Below are 25,539 nucleotides of genomic sequence, written 5' to 3' on the forward strand. Positions count from 1 at the left end.
GACTTTATAACAAAATGTTTTCAAGTAAAATACCCTTAAAAATACATGGCCAAACTGTATATTACTTTGATCTTACACATTCAATTACATTGAGAAAATGTTAATAAGAATTTAGAACACATGTTAATAACAAAATAACAGTGAATGTTTATCAGGCACTTATATTCTAACTGCTTTATGTATAGTAATTCATTTAACCCTTAAAACAACACTATGAGGTAACTGCTATGTCAGAGTTGTCCAACCTGCAGCCCACAGGCTGCATGCAGCCCACGATGGCTATGAGTGTGGCCCAACACAAAATTGTGAATTTACTTAAAACATGAGATTTTTGTGTGATTATGTGTCACATTGTATTTAATGTGTGGCCAAAGACAACTCTTCTGCTTCCAATGTGACCAAGAGATGCCAAGAGGTTGGACACACCTGTTATGGTCATCTTCAGTTTCCGGGTGAGGAAAACGAGGCACAACGATGTTAGGTCACTTGCTGGAGACATAAAGGCTGTAATTCCAGTGTTATTGGCCAAAATGCCTGACAAGATTTACAAAACTGAGAGCTACTACAATGTTATCTTTAAGACTGCAATTTTAGAGGTTAGCCTGTTAGGGCATTCTAACAATATTTTCTTGAGCCTGAACTTTGTAACGTAAGTCACTTACAATAACACTTATTCATTAGCAGAATGACCATTAGATCAGAAACTGTCCAATCATGTACAAAGCTAAAACTCTAAAACCTAGTTACCTAGATCTAAAGCCTCTAATGAAGATGTAAATGTTTACATGGCTCAGTTCAATCATTTTGAATTCATTAGAAACTCCCTACTGATTTTGGCTGCAAAGGCCTGAAAATCACCCAAGACTTCAAATTAGAGATGGTAGAGATTGCTCTCTATCACATGCAAGGTGCATAATTTTGAGCACAGCCTTTAACCACTCTAGGGCTTAACTTTCCACCAGATTGACTAGGGCATCCCCCACTCTATCCCCCATCATTTTGTGATTCTAGTATCTGCACAGTCTGATCATTGGTCAGCAAACTGCACTGATGAGTTGGAAGAAGCATATACTGAAACACAGCCTCCAAGTCTTTATAATTTAGAGAAGATTCTTTAGCCTTCTCAATACTTCAGTCTTCCTATCTGGATTGGAGGAAAGGTTAACATTGTTATTTAAAAAACAGGGTAACATCAGGTTTACAATGAAAATAAATAACTTAATACAATTCAGGATGTACACCTATAAAATGATCATTTCAAATTTTATGATAATTACTAAACTAGGGTTTGAAAGATTTACTTCTGTTGTAACTTTGCAGTTCGATATTGAATGTTGAATACCTGCAAAACAAGAATTAAAAAAACAGGGTGATTAATTTGTGTTCTCTTATCACTCACAGGACAAATACAGCTGTTAAAAATAGAGTTTTGCAGGTTACTTAATAACGTGAGCCAGTAAGTTATATGGCAACCGATGTACCAATACCTGCTTGTTTGCAAATATACTTTGTGATATCATTTTTAAATAATTGGATATTTTTGGATATTGATAGCTAAAAATTTTTTATCAAATTACTTCAGGGAATAAAAAATGCAATTCCCTGCAAATAGCAGACATTTAATAAATATTGATGAAAAATGTGTAATATTGACAAGTTAAACCTGCAAATTCATAACCACCTTATGCCACATAGAAATATTTTGGAAGTAAGTATGCTGCAGTGTTAACTCGTAAAAAGTCTTTGTGTCCAGGCAATGGACTTTGTGTGGTGCTCTCTTTCCTTACTTTTTAACTTTTAACTGTACTTTCCAGATTTTCTAAAACTAGCATATATTTGGGAGTCAAAGTAAAAAATCCCATTGTGATGATTCTTTCCTCAAGAATTCATCAATGACAGGGGTCATAAACTCTGTGCCATGTGATGCTCCTTCCATCTGAAATCTTCTCCTTAAAACTAGGCAAAAAGCAGGGGGTAGGGGCTAGGGAGGTGAGCAAAAGGGAGAACAATGGGGACATAGAGACTCCACGTGGAGTGATGGGCACACGATGCAGTTTGCAGATGATGTTTCATCGAGTTGTACACTTGAAACCTGTATGGTTTTGCAAGCCAATGTCACCCAATCAGTTTAATTTTTTTTAAAGGCAAAATATACTTTTTATAGATGAATATTTTCAGAAAACTTTCTACCCTGTGTCGGGTTAGTTTACATTAACTTTAAATCTACTACAACTAAAGCTAAATATATATTAAATAAAGATCACCCTAAAGTAGATAGAATATTTTTAAAAGTAGACATAGGATATTTATATATAACTTTTAATTATTTAACATATGGTATATATTAGCATTCCCTTTCCAGTTATCCTATTGATAACCTATTTTCTAAAAATCATTACAACACAATGCATTTATGTAAGTTATGATAGTACCATTGCTTTCTGTCTCTCTTTTTTTAAAGATTTTATTTATTTTTAGACAGAGGGGAAGGGAGGGAGAAAGGGAGAGAAACATCATTATAGATACTGAAGACTGACAGAGATCAGATGGGATGGGTTTGAAAAGCTACTTATAAACAGTAAAATTCAGCAGGAAAATACTCACGAACAAAGACAAAAATATGGTTATCAAAGCAATGAAGAAGAGTGGGGCAAAGTTAGATGAGAGTAAAAATAATTAGTTGTTGATAAAAAAAGACTTGACTTTGTATGATGAACACAATAATACATTCAGATAATGTATCAAAATTGTACATTTGAAATCTATATAAAATCACTGACTATCAACCATATATCATTCAATACTAGATAAATAAATACTCAAAAAAAAAAAAAAGGACCTGGCTGGCATAGCTCAGTGGATTGAGCGCGGGCTGTGAACCAAAGTGTCGCAGGTTTGATTCCCAGTCAGGGTGCATGCCTGGGTTGCAGGCCACGGCCCCCAGCAACCGCACATTGATGTTTCTCTCTTTCTCCCTCCCTTCCCTCTCTAAAAATAAATAAAATCTAAAAAAAAAAAAAAAGACTCTCTACTCTTAAAAAAAGAAAGAAAGAGAAAGAAACATCAATGTGTATTTGCCTCTCATACCCCCACTACTGGGGATGGCCCGCAACCCAGCTGTGTACCCTGTCTGGGAATTGAACCGGCAACCCTTTTGTTTGCAGACCGGTGCTCAATCCACTGAGCTACCCCTGCCAGGGAAGTATCTTTAATTTCTTAATGCAATGGTTGTCCTTGGTAAACTTAGAGTTGTTTTTTTCTGTTTTGTTTCTTTACTTCCTATTACTGAACACAATGTATTGATGATGTTAGGTCTTGACATTACAGGTGTAAAAGACATACAAGGGGGGACCCAAAAAACCCTAAATTTATTTATAAAAATTGTGTTATTCTTACATGTTTAAACTTCAGTCACCTTTAAAGTATTCTCCATTGGACGCAATACACCTATCAAGATTTTTTTCTACTGCTCAAAACAGTTTTTAAACTTGTTGATTTTGATGCCTTTTAATGCTTCTACCATTTTTTTTTCACCTCTTCCACATGAGCAAAATGTTTCCTTTTAAGGACTTTTTTCACCCAGGGAAACGACAAAATGCCACTTTAGGTCAGATGGGCTGAATAGAAGGGATGGGGCATGAGGGTCATGCTGCTTTTCATAAAAAATGGCTGACAGTGCAGTGTGGAAGGGTGCTCATAAATCGCCCATCATGAAATGGGCCAATACATTAAAAGAGTCTGCAGAAAAAAAAATTCACTGAAGCCAAACACAGTGTCTCACAACAATGCCAGCTGGTACACTGATACAGATGGATTCCTAGAACACTCACCTAGTTAGGGAATCCTGTACTACAAAAGACCACCCTCCCAAAGGTAATTCTGGTTTTGGGGTCCCCTCTCATACAGCCTAACCTAAAATGCATGTAAGGTAGTTACAATGAGAATGACTTTATTCAAAATTTAAAATGATAACATAAGACTGCATTAAACACATGTGGATGCTGTCTTTCTGTCAGAGGCTTAAAACTGACAATAACCTTTGACCTAAGGTATAAGGATAAATATTTAGATATAAGGATGTTTATAATAGAAAAATTTATAATATTTAAAAATTAAGCATATGCTAAATCTCCAAAAAAATACCGGTTATATAAACTATGATCACCCTTATATTTCCAAATTATACAGCCATGTATAGCTCTGATTTCAAACAAAGACATGGAGAAATGTCTAAATTTTAATATTTACTTAAAAATCAGAATATAAAACATATATGCTTCCAAATAATATTTTAAGAAATTATTCATACAATATAAACTATTGGAAAATAACAAAATATAAATATCTGATTGGGGTAATATTTTGCTTTATATTCTTTATTTTCCAAACTTTAATAATGTGGATTATTTTTATAAGGAAAAATCTCATAAAGAAAAAAATTCTAAGGAGCATTCAATTATGAGGAGAAAATTGGGAAATTTTTATGCAGAAAACTATTATTACAATTGGATAATAGGAACCTGTGTCCATTAAGCTATTCTTTCTAATTCTTTGTGTGTTTGAATTTAATATGAATATAGCCCAATTCTTTAATTCAATATTTCATAGTTTAAAAAGCCCCAGAGTTATATAGTTCAATAGAGACATAAATCAGAGGTCTGCAAACTGTGATCCCTGACTCAGATGTGGCTACAGCCTGTTTTTGTAATGACTGCAGGCTGTGAATGTTTTTCACATTTTTAAGGGGTTATTTTTTTTAAGCCCAAAATATCAACTATATGGCCTTTTACAGAAAAAAAGTTTGCTCATTCACCTCTAATCTTTAATCTGTTACTCTATGTTAGAAGCTAATCCACAATTTTAAAAGAAAATTCCTTATTACTACTTAACCAAAATATTTGTAAAATACACAATACCCTTGAGCAGTGAAGACACTGTGTGTGAATTTCAAAGATCCAGTAAGATTACAGCAGATAAATAAGAAAAATAAATGGGCTTTCTCCTTCTCTTCCTTTTTCAATTGGCCTTCAACCTCAATTCTCTTAAACTAGGAAGAAAATATGTCTTTAATTCCCACCCCTTAAATTTTGCTTTCTACATATGTTCTCTTAAATGGAGTTTTAATGCAACCACATATTTTATTCCAATGTGTTGAATTTGTCTATGACTATGGGCAAGCCATAGGTACAAAGTGTGGTGCTAGATACACATAAATCTGATGTGGATACACTACCTCTTGTAAGGGGGCCCCAAATTAAGTTAAACCCCACATCTCTCTGGCTTGCTACTCTAGTAATGTTATGTAGGCATTTCTCAAATTGCAATTTTCCCCCCACAAGTAATGCAATAAAAATAAGTAACTTAGGACCTCATAAGTTCCTTTAAGAAAATAAATCAATACAAAGTGTTTACAGTGGACTTCACCTAGATAAGCTCAGCAAGATGCAGAAGGGAGAACACTGTGGCATTGACATTCTTTTCCAAGCACCACATGAAAACTCTAGGGATAGAAATAGGAATTTGACCTCATGGTAAAATTTAGATCCTGGGACCTATGTTTTCTCCTATTGCCTGTTCTCACCACCTGCTCATGTCCCTGATGTCCAAGGACTTAGGTCATTCACCAAGTGCATGAAAACTAATTCTTTAAATAGGTAGACAAGGCAGGCGAACAGGATGGGATCAGCAAGTCATTGTAGGCACGTGTTTCCCTTAGCTTATCATCCCAGCCACGCGCAGGCCAACTTTATTTTAAAACTCTTTTGAGGCTTTACTTCTACTAGCCAGAAATGCCACAGCATTGGGTGTGAGACTCCAAATGAAGGAACAGTCCTGTGAATGCTTTTGTGGAAAATGTGTGTGCTGACCTGTGATGGGAACTGAGCATCCCAAGAAATAGACACATTCCAGAAGTCATTTCCCAACAGCAATGAATTTCTCCTCATATAGCCTAACAGACAGAGATGGTTTTATATGAGGTCTTCAATATAAAGTCCAAAATCTTTGCAAACTATGTGGTTTCCCTAAAAACCAGAAACACATGAGGTTTTCCATTTTACCAGCTTAAAAATCAATGTGAACTCCATCTTCTGGACTTTATACTTTGCAGACAACTTCAGGATTTTTTAAATTGTTACCTGTTGGTGTAATATAGATCAGCAACCAAATTAAGTGGCTCTTCATCTGCAGAACCTACAAGGTTACCATTATGAGATGCAAGGTACATAGACTAAGAAGGAAACAAGGGAGACTGGAAAGCCAGACCATTAAGAATTTGCAAGGACTTCGACTCTGATCTTTTTCAACATTGTTTCAGAGGTGCCTGGAGAGAGCTGAGATGAAGTTAAACAGTACATTGACAGAGCATTAGATAACTTTAAAGTTCATCCTGAGAAAATTACTCCCCTTCCAATTCTGTTTCAGACACTCAGATAAGGAAAGTCAGTGGTTAAAGGTATGCCTTAAACACCTCTCCAGCCCCTGCTAAGTTTTTTAAAATCTGTATTGCATTTTTCTATTACCATTTAGTCCCTTTATACTCACCTCCCCACAGCAATCTCCACACTGTTGTCCATGACCATGAGTCTGCTAAGCTTTTAAACATAAAGATCAGCACTAGGGCTCAGCTTGCAATGGACAACAATGTCCAGCTAGAATTCAATCATGATTTCCCTCCTTTGTAATTGCTTTTATAATTACCTTTCATTTGTGGGAAGTGATATGGATGTTCCAGTTACAAGAATGATATATATTTTCTTTTCTGCATAAGTTCCTTTAAGAAAATAAATCAATACAAAGGTAGTCATTAAGTAGTTAATGAAGTAGATGTTAATTGGACGTGCAATTGGAGAAACACTGATTTTTAAAATCCCCAAAGCATTCCCTTTAAGGATCCTAGTGACCAACTCACAAAACATCGAATGAATATTTTACCACATTTTAATATGGTGTCAAAGTATGCCTCTCTTTTACAAGCATCCTAACACCCTCACAAGACCTTTGCGATCATCTAGTCAACCCTATTTCTTTATAAATGAAGAATTTAAAGTCAGGGAAGATTTAGTGTCTTGCCAAGTCTCTAAGCTTCTCAGAAATTTAAATTCATGGGAGTGTGGTAAAAAGAATAATGACTGTATAAAATTTCTCACTGTAGATTATGTTTCTCACATAAAAAAAAATGAGTGCATTAGATAGAACTCTCCTTGGCATATGTTGAACTAGGGAAGGACAGAAATGCAATTACCCAAACTGCACATTCTTTATCTGCACATGGACAAATGTCTATCTGCATGTGGACAGCTTTCTATAATTTAACCAGATATTTGAGTGCTATATTAGTCAATTCAAAAGGCAAGTGAAAAGTAAATTAGGTAAATAGGTAAATAAAAATTTGGATGTGTCTATTGAATAAATTATGTGTTCCCAAAAGATAGAAAGTCTAAAATACACAAAGCAGTTGCCAAAGGTTTTCCCTAGTTATTTCTTGGATGGAATTTCAAGGTTCCTATAGGATGGAGCAGTGTGTCAAGATGCACAGCCAGAGCCAGAAGTGAGCATGAATGCAGCAAATCCTGGGATCAAAAAAGTAAACATATTCTTTGCAGTCCATCATTACATGAACTTGATTGCAAAATGTGAACAGAGGGTCTTAGAAGTGAGTTGGCATTTTACTTGCTCTCTTCTGTAGGAACACACACACACAAACAAAAAAAAGGTTTCTGACTTTTAATTCTATGTGAGGATATTCTTGAATTTAATATTCCCACAATTGGCCAAAAATTTATAAAAAGCTTTACAAAATAGAAGTTATGTTTAAAAGCCTGTTTTCTTATGAAATATTGAGATACTGAATTTCTAAAGTGTGGTTTGACGCACATAATCCTTAAAGGTAAAGAGAAAGTATTAAAGATGATATTAAATGCTTCCTTGGATAAATTAGTTCTGCCTTCATAAGACAACTAATCATTTGAAATCAAATTAGGACTATTTTCCTAGGCAATAACCCTTTGTCAGCCTTCCAAAATGATAGAGAAACAGGATTCATAATTTGCTAATAGTTGTTTCCATGGGTGAACCTTATCATACATTTTTAAAGATCAAGTGCAAGGGCTTTAGGGAAAGTGAAATAAATAGATAAATTGCCAAGGACCCAAAGCCATTTGCATTTTTCTTTGTGCATTTTGCCATAAATACCTCCAAAAATATTATTTATTTAGAATTAATTTACTTCACTATTTCCATTTAGGTTGATTTTAAAAGTAAACTTTTTCTCACTTATGTAAATGAAAAAGCCACAGGTTTTATGTGATAATTATAATTTTCCAATATGCAATAAAACAAACATGTAACTCCTAAAACAAAACATTGGCCTATAAACAACCTAATGTCATCTCACACACTGCATTTTGAGAAACGCTAAGCTATATGGTGACAAAGCTAAATTTCTGTTTGTGTGTTATGTCTATGCCCTGGCTTGGTTTCTAACTGTGGCTCCACATTTCTACAAACTGCACCACCCCATTTTATTGCAATTGCTATTGCTCTATTTTTAGAAAAATAATACCTGGCATCCATATTGCACATGCCTTGCAAATACTGTTAAAAAAAAAAGCTAATAATGCCAACTTCCAAAGTATATAAATTAAATAAATTCTGCTTTCTAAAAAGTCCCAGTCTAAAGTACATTTACCAACATGAAGCCAGTAATCTCAACAGGATGTGAAAGTGAACACAGTGAACACACAAAACAGATCATTATCTTTCACAGAAAATCAACCAAGTGAATATTCCCCAAAGTCCTGTCTATTGTACTCAGACCAACAACAATGGCATAAGCAGAGCCAAGGGAAAAATCACATCTAAGAACCCTTTGGGGACATCTTATTTAAAGCCCCTCAGATTTGCTTTGAACCCTATCCAATGATGAGATATGTACGTGCTATGCAGGTGGAAAGCCATAAAAATAATGTCTAATAAAGACTATTATTCACCGTTCCAAATCAACAATGGGAAAACAACACTCCTAATCCATGAACTACAATAGACACAATCCAGAGAAACATTCCCAATGCATCAGCCTCAAGTGTGACAAGAGTCCACGGGAGTTTCCCACAGAACCACTGTTCCAGGTATGGCCCTTGTGACTGGCATACTAATGAAGACTAGAAGTGCCACCTAGTCTGGGTATATTGTCCAGCACCTGAGTGAACAGGAGCTGAAATAAGTACATAGCCATTGGAAAATGGATAGGAGAGCATCTGAAAGCAGTTTAGGAAGGGAATATGCACAAGTTCTTTCCTCTTGGCAAGAAAAAAACAAAGAACCAAAGAGAACCACAAAGATGATTACAGATTTAGAATGCTGAATTTTCAAAGAGCCAATAAAGGAATTGAAATTACTAATTATGAAGTTAAAAACATGCAGAATGTCCTTCCAGTTTATGAATGGGCTCATTCATGGGAGACAACAAACCATCTGGTCTCCACACTTGGTGAAGTAGAACAAGAAAGTAGATGTAACACAACATGCAGAATTACAAGGCTGGTAAGCGTGAAAAGTCATCATAACTTTTGAACAGTATACATGGCACGCAGTTTACCAGATCAAGAATCACAGGACCTTTGTTCTAGTGTCATCTGCAATAAATTAAACCAGTGTGACTTCAGACAACTCACATGATTTCTCTGGACTCAGTTTCCTCATCCATACAATGAGCATATTGGGTTAGCCAAAAAGTCCATTACGTTTTTTCCATAAAATAAAAGACACATTTTCTGTTTTCACCAGTAACTTTATTGATTTGGATATTTTGAGTATGTCGGCTGTCTCCCACTATTGGCTTCTAGTGGGTAGAGGACAGGGCTGCTGCTGAACATCTTCCAATGCATAAGACAGCCCCACAGCAAAGAATTATTTGGCCAAAATGTCAACAGAACCAAGAAATTTTGCAAACCACTTTTGATATGTTCCATCAGTCACAGCACCTTCTCCATACACTGCACAAATCTTTTATTCCATTTCAGTTGCATTTTTACCTTTCTTGAAATAATAAAGCATAATATACCAGACATGTTGCATATTTGTTTCCATCTTCAATATAAAATTGATACACAAAAATTCACCAATTTTGGTAAGTTTTAAAGTGCATGCTGATATGACAACTGTCACAATACAATCTAACAAAATTGTTTTAAATGAAGTTAAAGACAACCAAGCACTACTAGAGCCATCATATGGAAAAACTAAAACTTTTTGGACAACCCAATAAAAACAAGGAAGAATAATGTCATGACTACAAGCATGAGCTCAGGATTCAAAAGACTGTCTTTGTCACTTACTGTCTGTGTGAATCTGGACACATTCTGTGCCTTGGAGTCCTCATCCATAAATTGAAAATAAGTAGTATCATCCACATAGTTTTATTGAGAAGATTAAATGTATTAATACATGTAAAGCACTTAGTACAGTGCCCAACTTAATCAGGGCTAGCTGTTATTTTAGGATTTTTTTTTTGCTGCTGCTGTTACTAGTATATATATGTAATAGAAAATAATTTTTATTAAATAGAAAAGGAGTTTATTGAAAGAATATTGGTTCACAGAAACTTTTGATTTGGAGGACCAGACTCAAGGGCAGGCTTTTAGGAATGAACCCAAAAACTATCACAACTCTGGAATGATATGAAAATGCATCCACCATCACAGAATGCTCAAATCTCAAGTCTATACCATTACAATTCTGCACCAGAACTCAATGTTTCTTTATTATAACTGTGATTGTTCCAAAGCAAGGGAAGCTGGAAAAGCAAGTATGGGGCCTTTTAAAATCCTGTAGGAGAAGGCTATTTTGCCCAGATTCCCTAGATGTATAAAAAGTTCAGATGCCAGGTGGCTAAAATGAGCTCAGTGTGTTCAACTTTCATGCTAACATTTATTGCTTAGAATCATTTGTTAAAGGTTGTGTGGTTTTATTCAAGGTCAAGAAGATGGTATACACAGTCCCTTAAAGACGCTATGTTTCTATCATGAAAGGTTTAAAATATCTGTGACAGAAAAAACTTCCAAATACTATTCACATGTAAACAGTTACTGGATAGGCTTGGACTCCAATATTTATGGTACAGCTACTGGATTTATCTTCAGTTAATTGAAGATCTAAAAATTAGATCTTAAATAGTTGAAAATTTTCACCTCTTCACATGTGACTGGAGAGCGTGAATGGTTTCCAAGTCTTTGATTGGGAAACTAAAAATTCCCAGAGTTGAATGAACATTCTCCCATGGAAAAAAGTCCTATATTCTTTCTCTCGAAACTATTAATATATTTGTGCTCCTGGGGGGAATGCATTCCACGAGGAGGACCTCAGCCAGGAGGGGAAAGAGCAGTTATAACTGGGCTTTATTTTAAACACAACTATAAAAAATAGTGCCTAAAATACCAACAATCTAGCTCCCAACTGTCCTTTCCCAGTAACGGACAGCTATTCTGACCCCATGACTAATGCCCAGGGCCTGTCTGAAACTGGCCTGGTTCTCCGTCACGGGTGCATTCCAGGCCTGGTGGGTGGTTCTTGAAGCCAATCCCCCCACTGGGTGAACTCTGTGGCATCTCTGCACCAGTCAGACCTTTCGTGATCCCAAAAGATATTCTTGGAGAATTTATTTTAAGGGTTTATAGAAACCACAAGAAGACCATGAATAAGATTTCCTGACCAATCATTTTGGCTCAGAAGCAGAAGAATTCTCCTATACACATGAATGGCTTGCACAAAATACTTGGGTCACATTTTTAGCAATTGTAGCAAGAAAGAAAGTTGAAGAAAAAATTTCAAAATGTCAGTATGCTCATTGCCTACTTATTATCAAACTATCAACCAAAGCTTGTCAAATTGGAAATTCTGGAATAGCCACTTTTCTGGGATGAAAATTTGCTTTCTTCAACCTGAAGGGTAAAAATACTACCAAATTCTTTCTAAACTTTTCCCCCCAATAATTCACCAAATAGTATGTTTCTAGACATTTAAAACATACACACAATGGCCTCAGAGGGATCACCATCAACCACATGGTTCCAGCTGCCCCGGAGGCGGGCTCTGGTTTGGCCATGGAAGTGACACAGATATGAGATGTTCTCCTCCTCCCCCAAAAACTGTATGATAAAATGATTGGAAACTGAAAAAGGATTTAATGCAATGGGGACTTGGCAATCTAATGGCATGATAAACTTTTTTTCATAGATAAGTATTTAAATGTGTAGATCTGTTACAAGTGATTAGGCTTCCATATAACAAGGCAACAAAATGTAGCTGAGGGACACTGACACCAGACTGCCTGACTTCAGCTCCCAGCCAGGCAACTCAGCAAATTATACATTTAAATCTCTCTGGGCTTCTACCATTTGTAAATTGGGATGGTGGCAGTCGATAACCCACGTTGATGTTTAAGGATTATTAGACAGTGTGTGGCAGTAGGGGCTATGTAGGCAATTGTTAGAAGGTAAGTAAATAAAATCTTTAACATGTCTCCGAAAGTATGTAACTTATACTTGTCAGGGAATTCTTAGTTGAGATATAGCTCACTGGGTTCTTAACTTTTTAAAATAAAAATATGAAACAGATTATTTCTTAGATTTCTCAGTGATAATAAATTTGTGCTACCAGATAATCCTGCAAGAATATATGGTGAGAAAAAATACAAAAAATCTTGAGGGAAATATTTAAATATTTAGTAAAATGAAAAACATGCAGTCAATTAAAACAAAAAATAATCAAGGCAAGGCAGAAGACTCATCTAACTTTTTTTTTAATTTAAAGCAACATAATATCTATCATTAGGATTAAAAAGTGATCACAACCACAGACATCATTTAAATACTGTGGTCCCAAAAGCCTTTGTGCTAACATGTAGAATAATTGAGAAAGACTCAAGTTAGTACGTATAAAATTTACCAATCCATCTAGAAGCTGCTTTACTTTTATTTTAACCAACTATTTTACAAACAATGCTTTAAATAACTAACATGTCTTTTTCAAATACACATAAAAAGTACTTGAAAAGGCAGTGAAATTTTTAATAGTAACTACTTCTACAGATGGGTAGGCTGATATATTTGGGGATTTTTCTTTTTACTTCACACATTATTACTATGGTTTTTTTCCAGCATGTATCATTTTACATTATAGAACTTCTTAAAGTGTTAATTGTAGAAATTAGCAATACTTACTGATATTTGGTCCCTTATAGTTTCCTTTCTTCAAAAAAATCACAAAAGGACAATGACAAGAGCCCTGGTGGTGCCTAAGTGGAAAGTAGATTCACATTGCCCCAGCAGACCAACAGTGGTGGACCAGGCCTACATCTCCCTTTGGGGCCCCTGAGTTACGTTAAGATCTTTAACATCCAGAAAAATATAGTTAGCATTGCAGAGATGCACCTCTACTAATCCTCCTCAAATAATGACATTAAATTAACCAAGCATTTATTAGGACAAAATAAAAAATAAAAGCTAATTTTCTTTGGACAGAGAACAGTGTTATTACCTACCAAGACATCCAATACTAGTAAACACCTCTCACCATTTTGTCAGGCTTGAAAATAGGTTTAAGTTCCCCACCAGCTACCCTCCAAGTTAACGAGCCACTCCTCCCAATGGTAATCTTCACATTGTTTCTATTTAGGGTTTTGTGTCACCTTACTTGGCATATGAAACAACCTAAATTCAGGGAGGCAAGAAGAGAATTAATAACCAATAAATAAATATCACATACCAAGAGCTATGCCATGCATATCTGATGCATTATCTCCTTTAATCAAAAGCTGATATTATCCTCACTTTGCATATGAGAAAATTGAGGTTCTGGGAAGTCATTTGTCCAAGGACCCACAGCTTGAGAGTCACAGAGCCAAGAAGCCAGCTCCAGAATACTACCCACCACACCACACAGCCTTCAGAGTGGGTCCAAATTATAGTCAAATCCTTCAACGATCAGGCTCCAGTGATTTTGAATGACAACAGAAAAAAAATAACCCCTTATGTTTTTCAATACTTTATAAGTTTTCCCATGCTCATCTCAAGCAAGTCACTGCAGCATAGAACACGGTATTCAAATTCACACAAAAGAGAATTTTATGTGTTTTACCTGCTGACCAGTCAACTGTTATTTGCCAATGATAAATATGTTTCTGACTGTGAAATAATTCTGAACAATAATTGAGAAATTTAAGCTAAAGATCTCTTGTTTTCTTCTCTCCCTCATACAACCTACCCTGGATTTGCAGGAAAATGGACAAAGAAAATACGGTGGCCCCCCCCCTGGCTGGGATGCTGCACCCCCAGAAAGGGGCTGTGAAATTTTTATTGGAAAACTTCCCCGAGATCTTTTTGAGGATGAACTTATACCATTATGTGAAAAGGTGAGTCCGAGTTTAAATTTTCTTATCTTTCAAAGGAAAAGTAGTACTCTCTTCGCTTTGCTTTACTGCTCGTTTTTCCCAGTCACTGATGGTGTCTCTTCTGGTTGCTATTCCTTAAGCAATGAACACCTTCCCACCTGTTAGTGATGGTCTCCACTCATTCACCTGCTCCTGACATCTTTGCTGATGACTTTCAAATCTGCCTCTCAGCCCCCATCTCCACTGGCACACCCTCTCACCACAAACCAAATGTGTTTATCAGTACACAGTAACACAACAACCACCTGTCTAGAAGGAGATATTGCTCCAACTTGACATTTTAATGTGTGCAACATTTTTACCTAAAAAGAAGGGGTAGATGTGTCATAGCTCAAACATGTGTCTATCCCCCGTATTCATCTGGAATAAAATGTTTTTCTACAAGTTTGAATTTCTTGTCTATCCTAATGTTTTCACAAAATTAATTCTATAATTATGATGGTTCTCAGAGTAATTATATAATTATTAAGTTATAAAATTCCTCAGTTCTAATTCCTAATGATATTTTGTTACTAAACCCCAAATTAAAGGCATAATATAAAATCAACTGTTGTTTTCAATAATTTACCATGCGGTATTTTAAAAACCACATTCTTCAAAAGTTTAGCAAAAATGGGATTTTAGCTATTTCTTTTTGTAAATGCCAAAGTCATTTGTGCATGTGTGTGTGCATGTGTGTGACTCACCTTCAGATTCAGAACTGCTCCTAATTTTATACACACAATCCCACTTGGCATGTGGGCAATTTATGAGGACTTAATCCTGTAAGAACCTTATAGTGAACCTGAAAATGAGCACCAAGAGCCACCTGGAACACAACGCTGGAATATGCTTGAACTCTTTCCTAATGAGCCCAGAAAACAATTGGTGTCCCTCACTGAATACCTTTGGGTGAGCTGGGGTGGGATGAGATGAGGGGTAACCAGCCAGTGCGGTAATAGCATAGGCTTAATGATGCCTCTTCTTACCACATATGCTCCTCATACCTATTTAGGTCTCCCTTGTTATAGCAGCCAGCAATAATGAATTGCTGAGTCTGTATTTCTGGGGAGCATTCGGAGTACCAGGAGGGAGTGGTATATAAGTAAACAGAGTAGCTATAGGTACAGGTTAGTGAGTAGTACCTTTCAATGGTGGAGGTGTTGGCCCTGGGTCCACTGTATTAAGATGAGCGCTTACCTTCAGCCTACAAATTGTGAGAATAGCAGGGCTCTCCAGACCATTCTCTGAAACACAGCCTCTGTATTCTCTCTGGTGGTATCATGGGGAAAAGGCAGCTAAAAAGGTTTAGCAAGGTTCCAAATTAGTGTTCCTCGTTTTTCCTTCAATACCAGAGTATTACCAAGTAAAGATAAAATTAAGACTACTTCAGAGGCCCATGGAAAGGAAAAGGACAAATCTATCAAGAAATTGTTCTCCTGATGACAAATGTGTTTTCAGGTCCCCAGGACATTGTATAAATCCCCAGATAGTTTTGCGCTTGAAAGGTCATTTGCCTTGCTCTGTCAAAAACATATTCTGTTAACTTAGGCTGAAATGCCATTTATACAAAAAAATTTTTAACTTGACTTTGCCCATGAGTCAGATAATGGGCCTGAACCCAGCGTGAAAACATGCAGACCATTTCAGCGGGGATGCACATGCCGAAGATGGCAGTGACAGACTCCAGAAAACTGTGTGCGTGTGTGTGTTCATTAGGAGGTACAAATGCAGAAATGTGAACTTCTCTTTTTCTAACATTTACAGATTGGTAAAATTTATGAAATGAGAATGATGATGGATTTCAATGGCAACAATAGAGGGTATGCCTTTGTAACATTCTCAAATAAACAAGAAGCCAAGAATGCAATCAAGCAACTTAATAATTATGAAATCAGGTAAGATCCACCTTTTCTAGACAAAAGTGAATCAGATAATGCACCTGTATCTGTTCTTCTATCAAGTTTATCTAATACAGTATATGTAAAGATAACAAAGCCAGAATTAAAAAGGTTAGTTCTTTTCCTTGGGAAAAATCAGTTTAATGAAATATTTGTTTAATATCAACATGGTATTAGGTGCCAAACTAAGTTCTGAGAAATGTTTAAAGAAACAAAATTTATAATGTATTCATTTCATAAATATGCACTGGGCATAGCTTAAAATATTAGAAATATATCAAGGTATATACTTCCCTATCCTCAAAGTGGGAAAATAGATGTATAAGATTATTTATAAGAGTATGAAAAAATAATACCAGGAAATGGGATAAAGTTGTGGCAGGAGGTGGATTCTCTAACTCAGTGATTATGAGAAAATATTCCCCGGAAAAATACAATTTCACCTGAGGCTTGAATTAAGAAAACCAGCCACGACAGTCACACCTGGAGAAAGGTTAGTCTGGAGAAGGCAGAGCCAGTGCAGAGATTCTGAACCGAGAGCACGGCTGGCGTGTTAGAGGACAGCAACAGGAAAGCCGACACAGTAGAACCGAGTGGAGAGGAGGGTTGGCATCAGTACAGTGGGAGACCCTTCTAGTCTGTGTTCGAGAATGTGGATTATGTTTTAATGAAAAGAGGAACTCACAGAAGGGTTTTAATGAGCTTTATGCTTTTTAATACATTACTCTGTCTGTTTTAGAAACAAAGAGGGAAACCAGTGAGAAGGCCGCTGCAGTGGTGTTGACTTCAACAAGACAAGCCCGGGGGCTGCAAGGAGGTCGCGGTTGGGGGCGTGGTTAGTAATGAAGGTGGTGAAAAGGATCAGGTCTGGGATACACCAGGAATTTGGATAGATCAGACTGGCTAAATATTGGGTTAGGAGTGTGAGTGATTTAGGATTCAGGGAGGAGAACTAGGATGTTGGTCCAAGTATCTGCGGGCCTGACAGTGTCATGGAGATGGAAGAAACTGGAGAACAGCAGGAAACAGGAAGACCTCTGTTTGGGGCGTTTACATTTGAGATGCACAGGATACATCCTGGGGGAGACGGTGGAGAGGTGAACGCCTGATACCAGAGTCATAAGAGCGGTCAAGGCGGGAATACAGATGTGGAAGTCAGCCAAACAGAGAACATTTCAAACCATGGGTCTGTGGAGGGTTCCAGGACATAACTGACCCCGTGCAATCAACAACTGGTTTTCATAAACTGGTCATAGGACTACTTCATGAACTCTAATGTTCTAAAACCCTCACTTGCAGAGGGCACTGACATAAATCTTTGTGAAAGGAAGCCCTGGGCTAGCTGGAAGGAAGCTTTGTGCAGCCGCTGAAGGGCCACCGCTGTGGCATCAGACAGGCTTCACAGGAATGCCAACAAGTAGCTTAACCTCTCTGAGCCTCACGTTCCTCACCTGTAAAGTAGAGATAATAATACTTATTTCATAAGTTTTATTGTGGGGCTACCATAGAGATTTTTTGAAATGTTTAGCCCAGTGTTTGAAACACAGTAATAGATCAATAAATTATCAATAGTAGTATTCTATATTAGTATATATCATCAATCCTAACATATAGGTTTTCACATATATTTTCCTTTCTGAAATAGACAGGTACCTTAATACTGATGGAATCCTAAAATTGATGAATACAGAGAGAGAGAATTTCCTACCATTATTTTCCTGTCACCTTCTAGAAACCCAAAAAAAAGTCATGTATTATCCTTATAATTATGTAATTCAATCAGCTATTGGGTCACTTTTCTTGAACTCGTTGGCCACCAAAAGATTAATTGGATTTGAAAACTACTAATAGCCTGACCATTCAGTCCCAAGGTTGGATTCTGGAACAGAGTCTGAGAGAAAACATGAAGGAGGCTCTCCTCCAACACATGCCTCCATGCCTCCAAAAGGGCTGCCCGATGTGTGGAGGTGGCTCTGGAGTAGGAATCAGGAACTCTGCACTAGTGTACTTTCCTGTGGACACACCCTTAGACCTCACTCAGCATCAGTTTTACATTAGAACCTATGTTTTCTGAGCATCCATCACATGAAATTCAGATGCTCTTCAACTTACGATGGGGTTATGTCCCAATAAACCCATCATAACTTATTAAAAAGGCATTTAATCTACTGAATGACACAGTTTAGCCCAGCCAGTTTCTACTGAATGAATATGGCTTGTCCACCATTGTAAAGTCAAAATATTGTAAGCTGAACCATGATAAGTTGGGGACCACCTGGATAGTAATGTGTTTTGGAAAGAGTTACAGAAATTTAACATTACAGTTATGTGGTTTCAGGGATTAGAAGATGCCCCATTTGTTAGATTTCATGGAACCTGGACATCCTAACAGTAAGAGTTATTCTCAAAGTGGTTTCTGAGTGGATGTAGAACTGGCTATGTAGGGAATCAGCAAGGTATGCTGTATCCACTTAACACACAGTTACCCATTGGGGTCTGTCAACAGCCAGGGTATAAATAATGAATACAATAGACACCCTGGTCATTTGTGGTGAATACATTCCAAGGCCCCCAGTGGATGCCTGAAATCACAGACAGTACTAAACCCTATACACACTATTTTTTCCTATACATGCATAACTAAATTTACAAATTAGGCCCAGTAAGAAAGTAACAGCAATAATAATAAAATCAAACAATTATAACAATGTACTATAATCAAAGTTATGTGAATGGCTTTGGGTTCATTAAGTAAAACATAGGTTACTTGAACACAAGCACCACTAACAGAACAGTTTTTCTGACCCAGACCACTATCAACTGACCTATAGGCAAGTCACATATACAGTGCCGGTACGCCGGACAAAGGGATGGTTCACATTCAGCAGGGTGAAGAGACACAGCACGAGATTTTATCACTATTCAGAGGGGCACACAATCTAAAATTAATTAACTATTGCTTTCTGGGATTTTCCATTTAATATTTTCAGACTGTGGTTGACTGTGGGTAACTGAAACCATGCAAAGTAAAATCACAGGTAAGGGGGGACTACTGTATGATCAATCCACTACGGTCACTGATAAGGAATAGTATTCTCTGAATGTCAGTGTCTTTGTCTATTACATAGAAATAAAAATCTACCTACATCATGGGGGTGTTATGAGATAATGCATGTAAAGCTGACAGTATCTGATGTTCTGTAAGTGTTTGCTGATAGTGATGGTGATAAAGGAGGAGGGAGAGAAGGAAGAGGAGAAATATGAGAAAGCCTTTAGATGAAGTTGGGGGCAAAACTGCAGTCAAAGTTCAGGTTGGATATTAATTGCCAGGGGAAGGAATAGGGTAAATGGAATGTGAAGTAGCAGAATAGACACCCCAGAGCCAACCTCACCTGCTTCTACTCTGCCTTCAGTCAGTGGGACCCGCCTGAGAACCTTTCTTGTAGAGAAGACAATACCTTTGATTTGCTTTTACCAGGTTATAGGCAAGGTTCTTATCCAGAAATAATTCTGGGTTCTTATCCAGACCCACAATTGTCAGAGCATCCTCCTCACCATAAAATATTCACTGAGCATCATCTAAATGCCCAGCTTCTGGAGACATTAAAGTCATGCCCTCCGCTTTTGAGAGATGGCTTTTCTTCTCCAAGCACTTCTGGGAAAGGTGCCTAACCACACAGATTGAGAAACAGGATATAGAGCCTCTGGACTCCCCCTGCTGGTAGTCAACACCTGACCGTCCCCTATCAAAAATAACAGTGTCTCAAAAAATAATATCTAGGAAGAGAGCATTTATTAAGTGAAGTTTCTAAAATGAAAGATTACGTTTATCAGCCTTTCCCTTCCCCTCCCACCCCACCCCCCCAAAAAAACCAGCACATTCCTAGCACAATGGAAATGGACCTGTCACAGATCTGATATGGTCTTCGGTTCTTCTGGAAAGCATAGAAGGCAACCAGGACAGTAGCCCCACCCTGCTCAGAATCCCTGCCACAGATCCAAAAGCCACGAGTTCCAAAAACCCAGCAGTCTCCCACTCACCTGGACGTGCATTTTATATCATAACACACAAGTAGTTTCTGTGAAGGGAATTTTATCCAATTCTAATAACTCTGTGTCATTACAAAACTCACACAGCCTAATTTGTAACACACACACACACACACACACACACTGCAACAAAACTACAAAGTAATAAAAGCTAAACCATTCCGCCCTAACTCCACTGCCCAAAGATAATCACTACGTTAATTTGTCTTTCTAGATTTTCTATATAGTTGTAATTAAAATGGCCTCCTCACACACTTATTTTGTTGCCTTTTTTGTAACCCAGCAGCATATTGTGAACTGCTTTTATTTAACCAGTAAACATGCTTCTACAATACTGTGTTCAGTGACTGTGGCACATAGTGTAGAATACTATGAATGCCTGTCTTTTGTTAACTAGTGATTCTCAGCCAGCGGCAAATTGTTCACAATAGGGAACATCTAAAAAAGTGAGGAGTCATTTTTCAATGACCTAATGGATAGCTACTGGCATTTGGTGGGCGAGAATGAGGGTGACAAATATACTTTGCCACACAGTGAGGACACATCAAGCCCCAAGTCAGTAACATTTCAATTGAGATGCATTAAACTAGCCCTGTATGTTGGGATATTTTGCTCATTTGCCATTTGGAGGCACACTCTTTTAAATAACAATGATGAATATCCTTACACATAATACGTGGTGCTTATCTGTTTCCTAAGGTCACTTTCATAAGGGGCATTATTTGGTCAAAGGTTATGCACACTTGAGACTTTTCGTACATTCTGCCAAATGTTTCCCAGAAAAGTTTAATCAATCTACACTCTGCCAAGGAAAGTGCACTTCGACTTGCTATTAAGCAACACTGTTCAGTGGAAGAAACAGAAACTCGACTGAGAATCCAGCAAGTCACTTAATTTCTTGGAGCCTCGAGTTCTTCAGGTGTAAAATGGAAATAATACCTCCTCCTACCTACAGGCAACCTGTAGGAGCCAAGTAAGATAATATGTAAAAATCTGTTCAAGCGTAAGGGACTATTTGTAACAGCAATTATGTCTGAGTAGCTTCCCAATTTGGATGGAAAAGAAAGGGAGCACCAGGAGTTGCAAACTCAAATACCTCCAGGGCCAGGCAGGCACCTGTACTGCGGGCAGGAATAAGGGCCTCAGCACTGGGGATATTTTAGGGAGGGGTGAGAATTGACAACTGGCGAATCCACATCTACTCTAAAGACAGCTGATACTACTCGGCTTCAAATAACTTCTTTTTGTTTAAAAATATAGAACAAATGCTGACAGATTTCCCAATTTCTCAAAAGCAGCCACTGCTTTCCAAAAATAGTTTAATGATGATCAAGACCAAACACCCCATGTCTATAGGCCATTTCAGGTACAGGGTCATACTGCACTTCAACTTGTTTTAAACTTTCATCACACATGGATTCTCACCAATCAAAGCTCTGCTCTTTTTGCAGAAATGGGCGTCTCTTAGGGGTTTGTGCCAGTGTGGATAACTGCCGATTATTTGTTGGGGGAATTCCAAAAACCAAAAAGAGGGAAGAAATCTTATCAGAGATGAAGAAGGTAACCGAAGGCGTTGTCGATGTCATTGTCTACCCGAGTGCTGCAGATAAAACCAAAAACCGAGGCTTCGCCTTCGTGGAATACCAGAGCCATCGGGCAGCTGCCATGGCCCGGAGGAAGCTGCTGCCAGGTCAGCCACCCCCTGCTCAAAGCTGAGCCTCCCCCACCCCACCCTGCCCGCTGCAGGCTGCTGTGCTCCTCCGCAAAGGAGACAAATGCTTGCTGTTGCCCTGTTGGGTGTTGTTGTTGTTCTGTATCTTTGCTTGTGTTATGTTCTAAACTCTTTATGCTTCTTATCTATCTCAGAATAAATTACATCTTCTAAAGTTTTCACAGACTAGGCTCTGAAAAAATACTCATTCTATGTATTAAGTCTAATTTGCATGCACTGAAGAAATTTAGAACTTCAAGCTCCAGCAATCCAGTCATGAATATTTAAAGAATTTTCTTAAAATTAAATATATCAACCAAGTTCCTTTTATATAGAGACTTTGTTATCTGGTTTATTAGAAATTGGGTATGTTATCCATTATAATGTAGAAATAATAAATCTTCAGAAGATACATTATCCCAAAGACAATTAAGTGAGATACTTTTATCATGACTCCCTGGTGTCTAGTAACTTCTGCATAACCGGCGGGGAACAGAAATAATGGCTCTTTGTAGAAAGGCACCTTTGTTAGGTGCTGCAGCCCCAGGAAAGATCCCATCTGGGCAATAACCATCAATTCCCAAATTTAAAAAACTCCACACCAAGATTGCCTCCATCAGAGCAACTTAGGAAAAATTGTTGAAAGTCTTCACTCTAAAGTATTTGCTAAAACTGACATAAAATAAGGTATTACAGTGAATTACTATGAAAATAAGAGGATTTCCTTAATTACAGAATGGGCAGACCTGAATCAACTCTTTTCATGGTTATTAAGGGAGAGCCACCAGAATTGAAAACAACACAACAAAAAAACATCTGAATTTATGTTGCCATTGTACATATTCTTAAAGACAAAATAAACCACTAGTAGGATTAACCCACTAGATATTTTCAAAATTGGAAGATGGCTTCTGAGCTTGGAAAAAAGATTTTAACAATATTTTCATAAAGGCATCTAAAGTAAAAAATATGTATATATGGTCTAGCCCCCAAATTGCTGAATCTGCTAGAGAGGAGCATAAATTTAACGTTGAAGCTTCCATTTACTGTTTAGTCAAGTCAGCTGACTCACAGCTACGTAACACCCTGCCTCACTGGTTAGCACAGCTAACCTTTCAGTGACCTGAACTTAGTCTGTTGCTACCCTCTTCAACTCTTCTCTCTTCTGCAACACTAATGATTCTACCATTGAAAAGTCCCTCATTTCCATCCTGTTCTCAGGACACTATTATAATCTAACACAGACACTTCCTCCCCTTACAGACAATTTTTTTTTCAAGACCTCCTAATTATTCTCCCAGTTCTGCTCTCCCTGGGATGCACCCCAACCTCTGCCTATTCCATCCTCAATATTACTGTGAGATTAGTGTTCCCCAACTACCATGTCATCCTTCCAACAAGTTTTGGCAAACAGTAGGAATTCGATCTCTGCCTGTTGATAGGTTGAATGGTGTCACTCTCTCATCAGTTCAAAAGTATGCGCCGACCCCTTGCTGCATATGAGATAAGGAGTAAACCTCTGAGCCTGCCACTCAAGGCCTTTCATTCACTGCCCTAGTCCTTTACAAGTATATTTTCTGCCTTCTCTCTCCCAATAAAATCCCTTTCTATCAGGGCAAACCCCTCAGTGTCCTAGACAACACCATGCTATTTTTTGGTCTCCTCCATTCCGAAGGCTACATCCCCTTCCCCTCTGCTGGCTAATGATGCTCACAGCCCCAGCTCAGCCACCACTTCCTTGAGAAACTGGCCACCCTGCTCCAGCCCCCGTGAATCACTCTCTTCCCTCTGCCTGTAAAAGGAGACACGTGCAATGGTTCTGGGGTTGGGGGAGGAAGAGAGTGAAAGAGACTCCAGAATGGGGGAAAAAGGGCAGACAACCAGTGTTCCTAGAGAGTCAGAACTTCTCATTCATCAGCTTCCCCTCTCTTCAAAAACAATACAGCATATTGACTTCCCTCCCCCCAGAAAGAGCTTCCATCTTTACCTGAGTTGAGCAGACAAGGTGGGCATAGCTGAGCTGCCAGGCTTCAGGAATCTCAAGCACTTTGTTATGCTTCCACCCAAAGTCCCGACTTTTCCCTCTGCAGTCTCTGTCCAGAACCCAGGAGTATGGACGCTGCCTCGCTCTCCCTATCCGCTAAGCATCTTCATCCTGACCCAGGCAGCACCCCTTGCCCATGGCCTTTATATTGGCCTCAGCTGAGCTAAATTTCATTCAGCTGGATTTTAGTCAACCTGCCTCATCAGCAGATTACCAAGATGAGGCCCAGTGGTGAATAAGCCAGCCTCAGCAAACGGTTTCATTTCTACTGAGGCCTGAGAGTAACATCTATTATCCATTTGGACATTCTACCTATTACCCCATTATATATTCAACATCAACAAAGGATTTCTGGACAGCCTCGTTTTAAAGAATAAAGAGGTCCTTGAGGAACACGATAAGCAAGGCCTACAAGAAGCTTTTCCCTCTGAACTGATCCAGACATGGAAACAAAGGAAATTGCAGACTAAAGTGATACAGTCCCCAACCACCTACCTCCTGCTAATAGTGGCAGCCTTCATTTGACAAGATGCATCTTTGCTGAGATACATACAGAGCAGAGTTGTTGCATTCTACTCAGAGATTATCAAAGAATACTAAGAATGCTCATGAAAAATTCTCACAGGGGTCAGCCTCCATCAGAATCACGTAGAGGGCTTGCTACAGCAAATGGCAGAGCTCACTACCAGCATTCCAGATTCAGAGGGTCTGCTGTGGGGTCTGATAGTTTGCATTTATAGCAAGGTCCCAGGATGCTGCTACTCATGAGACTGCAAGTCTGAAGCAGTGATTGCCCATGATGCACTGCAAATTTGAAACACCGAGGAGGTTTTTAAATAATATCAGTACCCAAATCAACCTCTAATCAAGTGAGCCTGCTTCTTTGGGTTAGGGAGTCTGGGCACTGGTGTTTTAAGTTTTCCAGATGATTCTATTGTGCAGCCAAATTTGTTGATCCACTGCTAAATCTATCAACTAATACTGGACATTCAGTTGCAAGGGAGGTAAATAGAACCACTTGGGGACTACTCACTATGGAAACATTTATTGAGCATCTACAACATAACTTGCTCTCTTCTAAATAACATGACAGATTCTTAAAAAATGATACCCAGCTACTAGACTCACAGCACCCATTCCAAGGCAACTATATGTACATGAATATACATATATACATTTATGTAACAATTCAATAATATATAACTCAGTAATATATATTAGTAATAATATATGTTCAGTAATAATATATATATTACTGAATTATAATTTCAGAATGATCAGTTAAGTCCCTTATGTGCATTATCTTCCTTTGTTGTCTTCACAACAAACCTAATAAGGAAATACTTTTATTATCCCAGTTTCACAGATGAGGAAATTGGTGCTCAGAGAGGTTAAGCTTCCTAGG

At 37.9% G+C, this 25,539-nt stretch overlaps 1 protein-coding gene across 3 annotated transcripts in view; it reads left to right on the forward strand.

Moving 5' to 3' along the window:
• A1CF (APOBEC1 complementation factor) overlaps positions 1-25,539 on the forward strand; it is an 83,465-nt gene that overhangs the window by 31,145 nt on the left and 26,781 nt on the right. For all 3 annotated transcript variants that reach the window (XM_045854292.1, XM_045854293.1, XM_045854294.1), the window contains 3 exons: positions 14,276-14,410; positions 16,196-16,326; positions 21,831-22,069. In XM_045854292.1, coding sequence (XP_045710248.1) covers positions 14,276-14,410; positions 16,196-16,326; positions 21,831-22,069 — 505 coding nt within the window. The remainder of the gene's footprint in view (positions 1-14,275; positions 14,411-16,195; positions 16,327-21,830; positions 22,070-25,539) is intronic.

Source organism: Phyllostomus hastatus, unplaced genomic scaffold, assembly GCF_019186645.2.
Source record: "Phyllostomus hastatus isolate PE091 unplaced genomic scaffold, TTU_PhHast_1.1 phas_scaffold_1066, whole genome shotgun sequence".
Classification (NCBI taxonomy): Eukaryota; Metazoa; Chordata; class Mammalia; order Chiroptera; family Phyllostomidae; genus Phyllostomus; species Phyllostomus hastatus.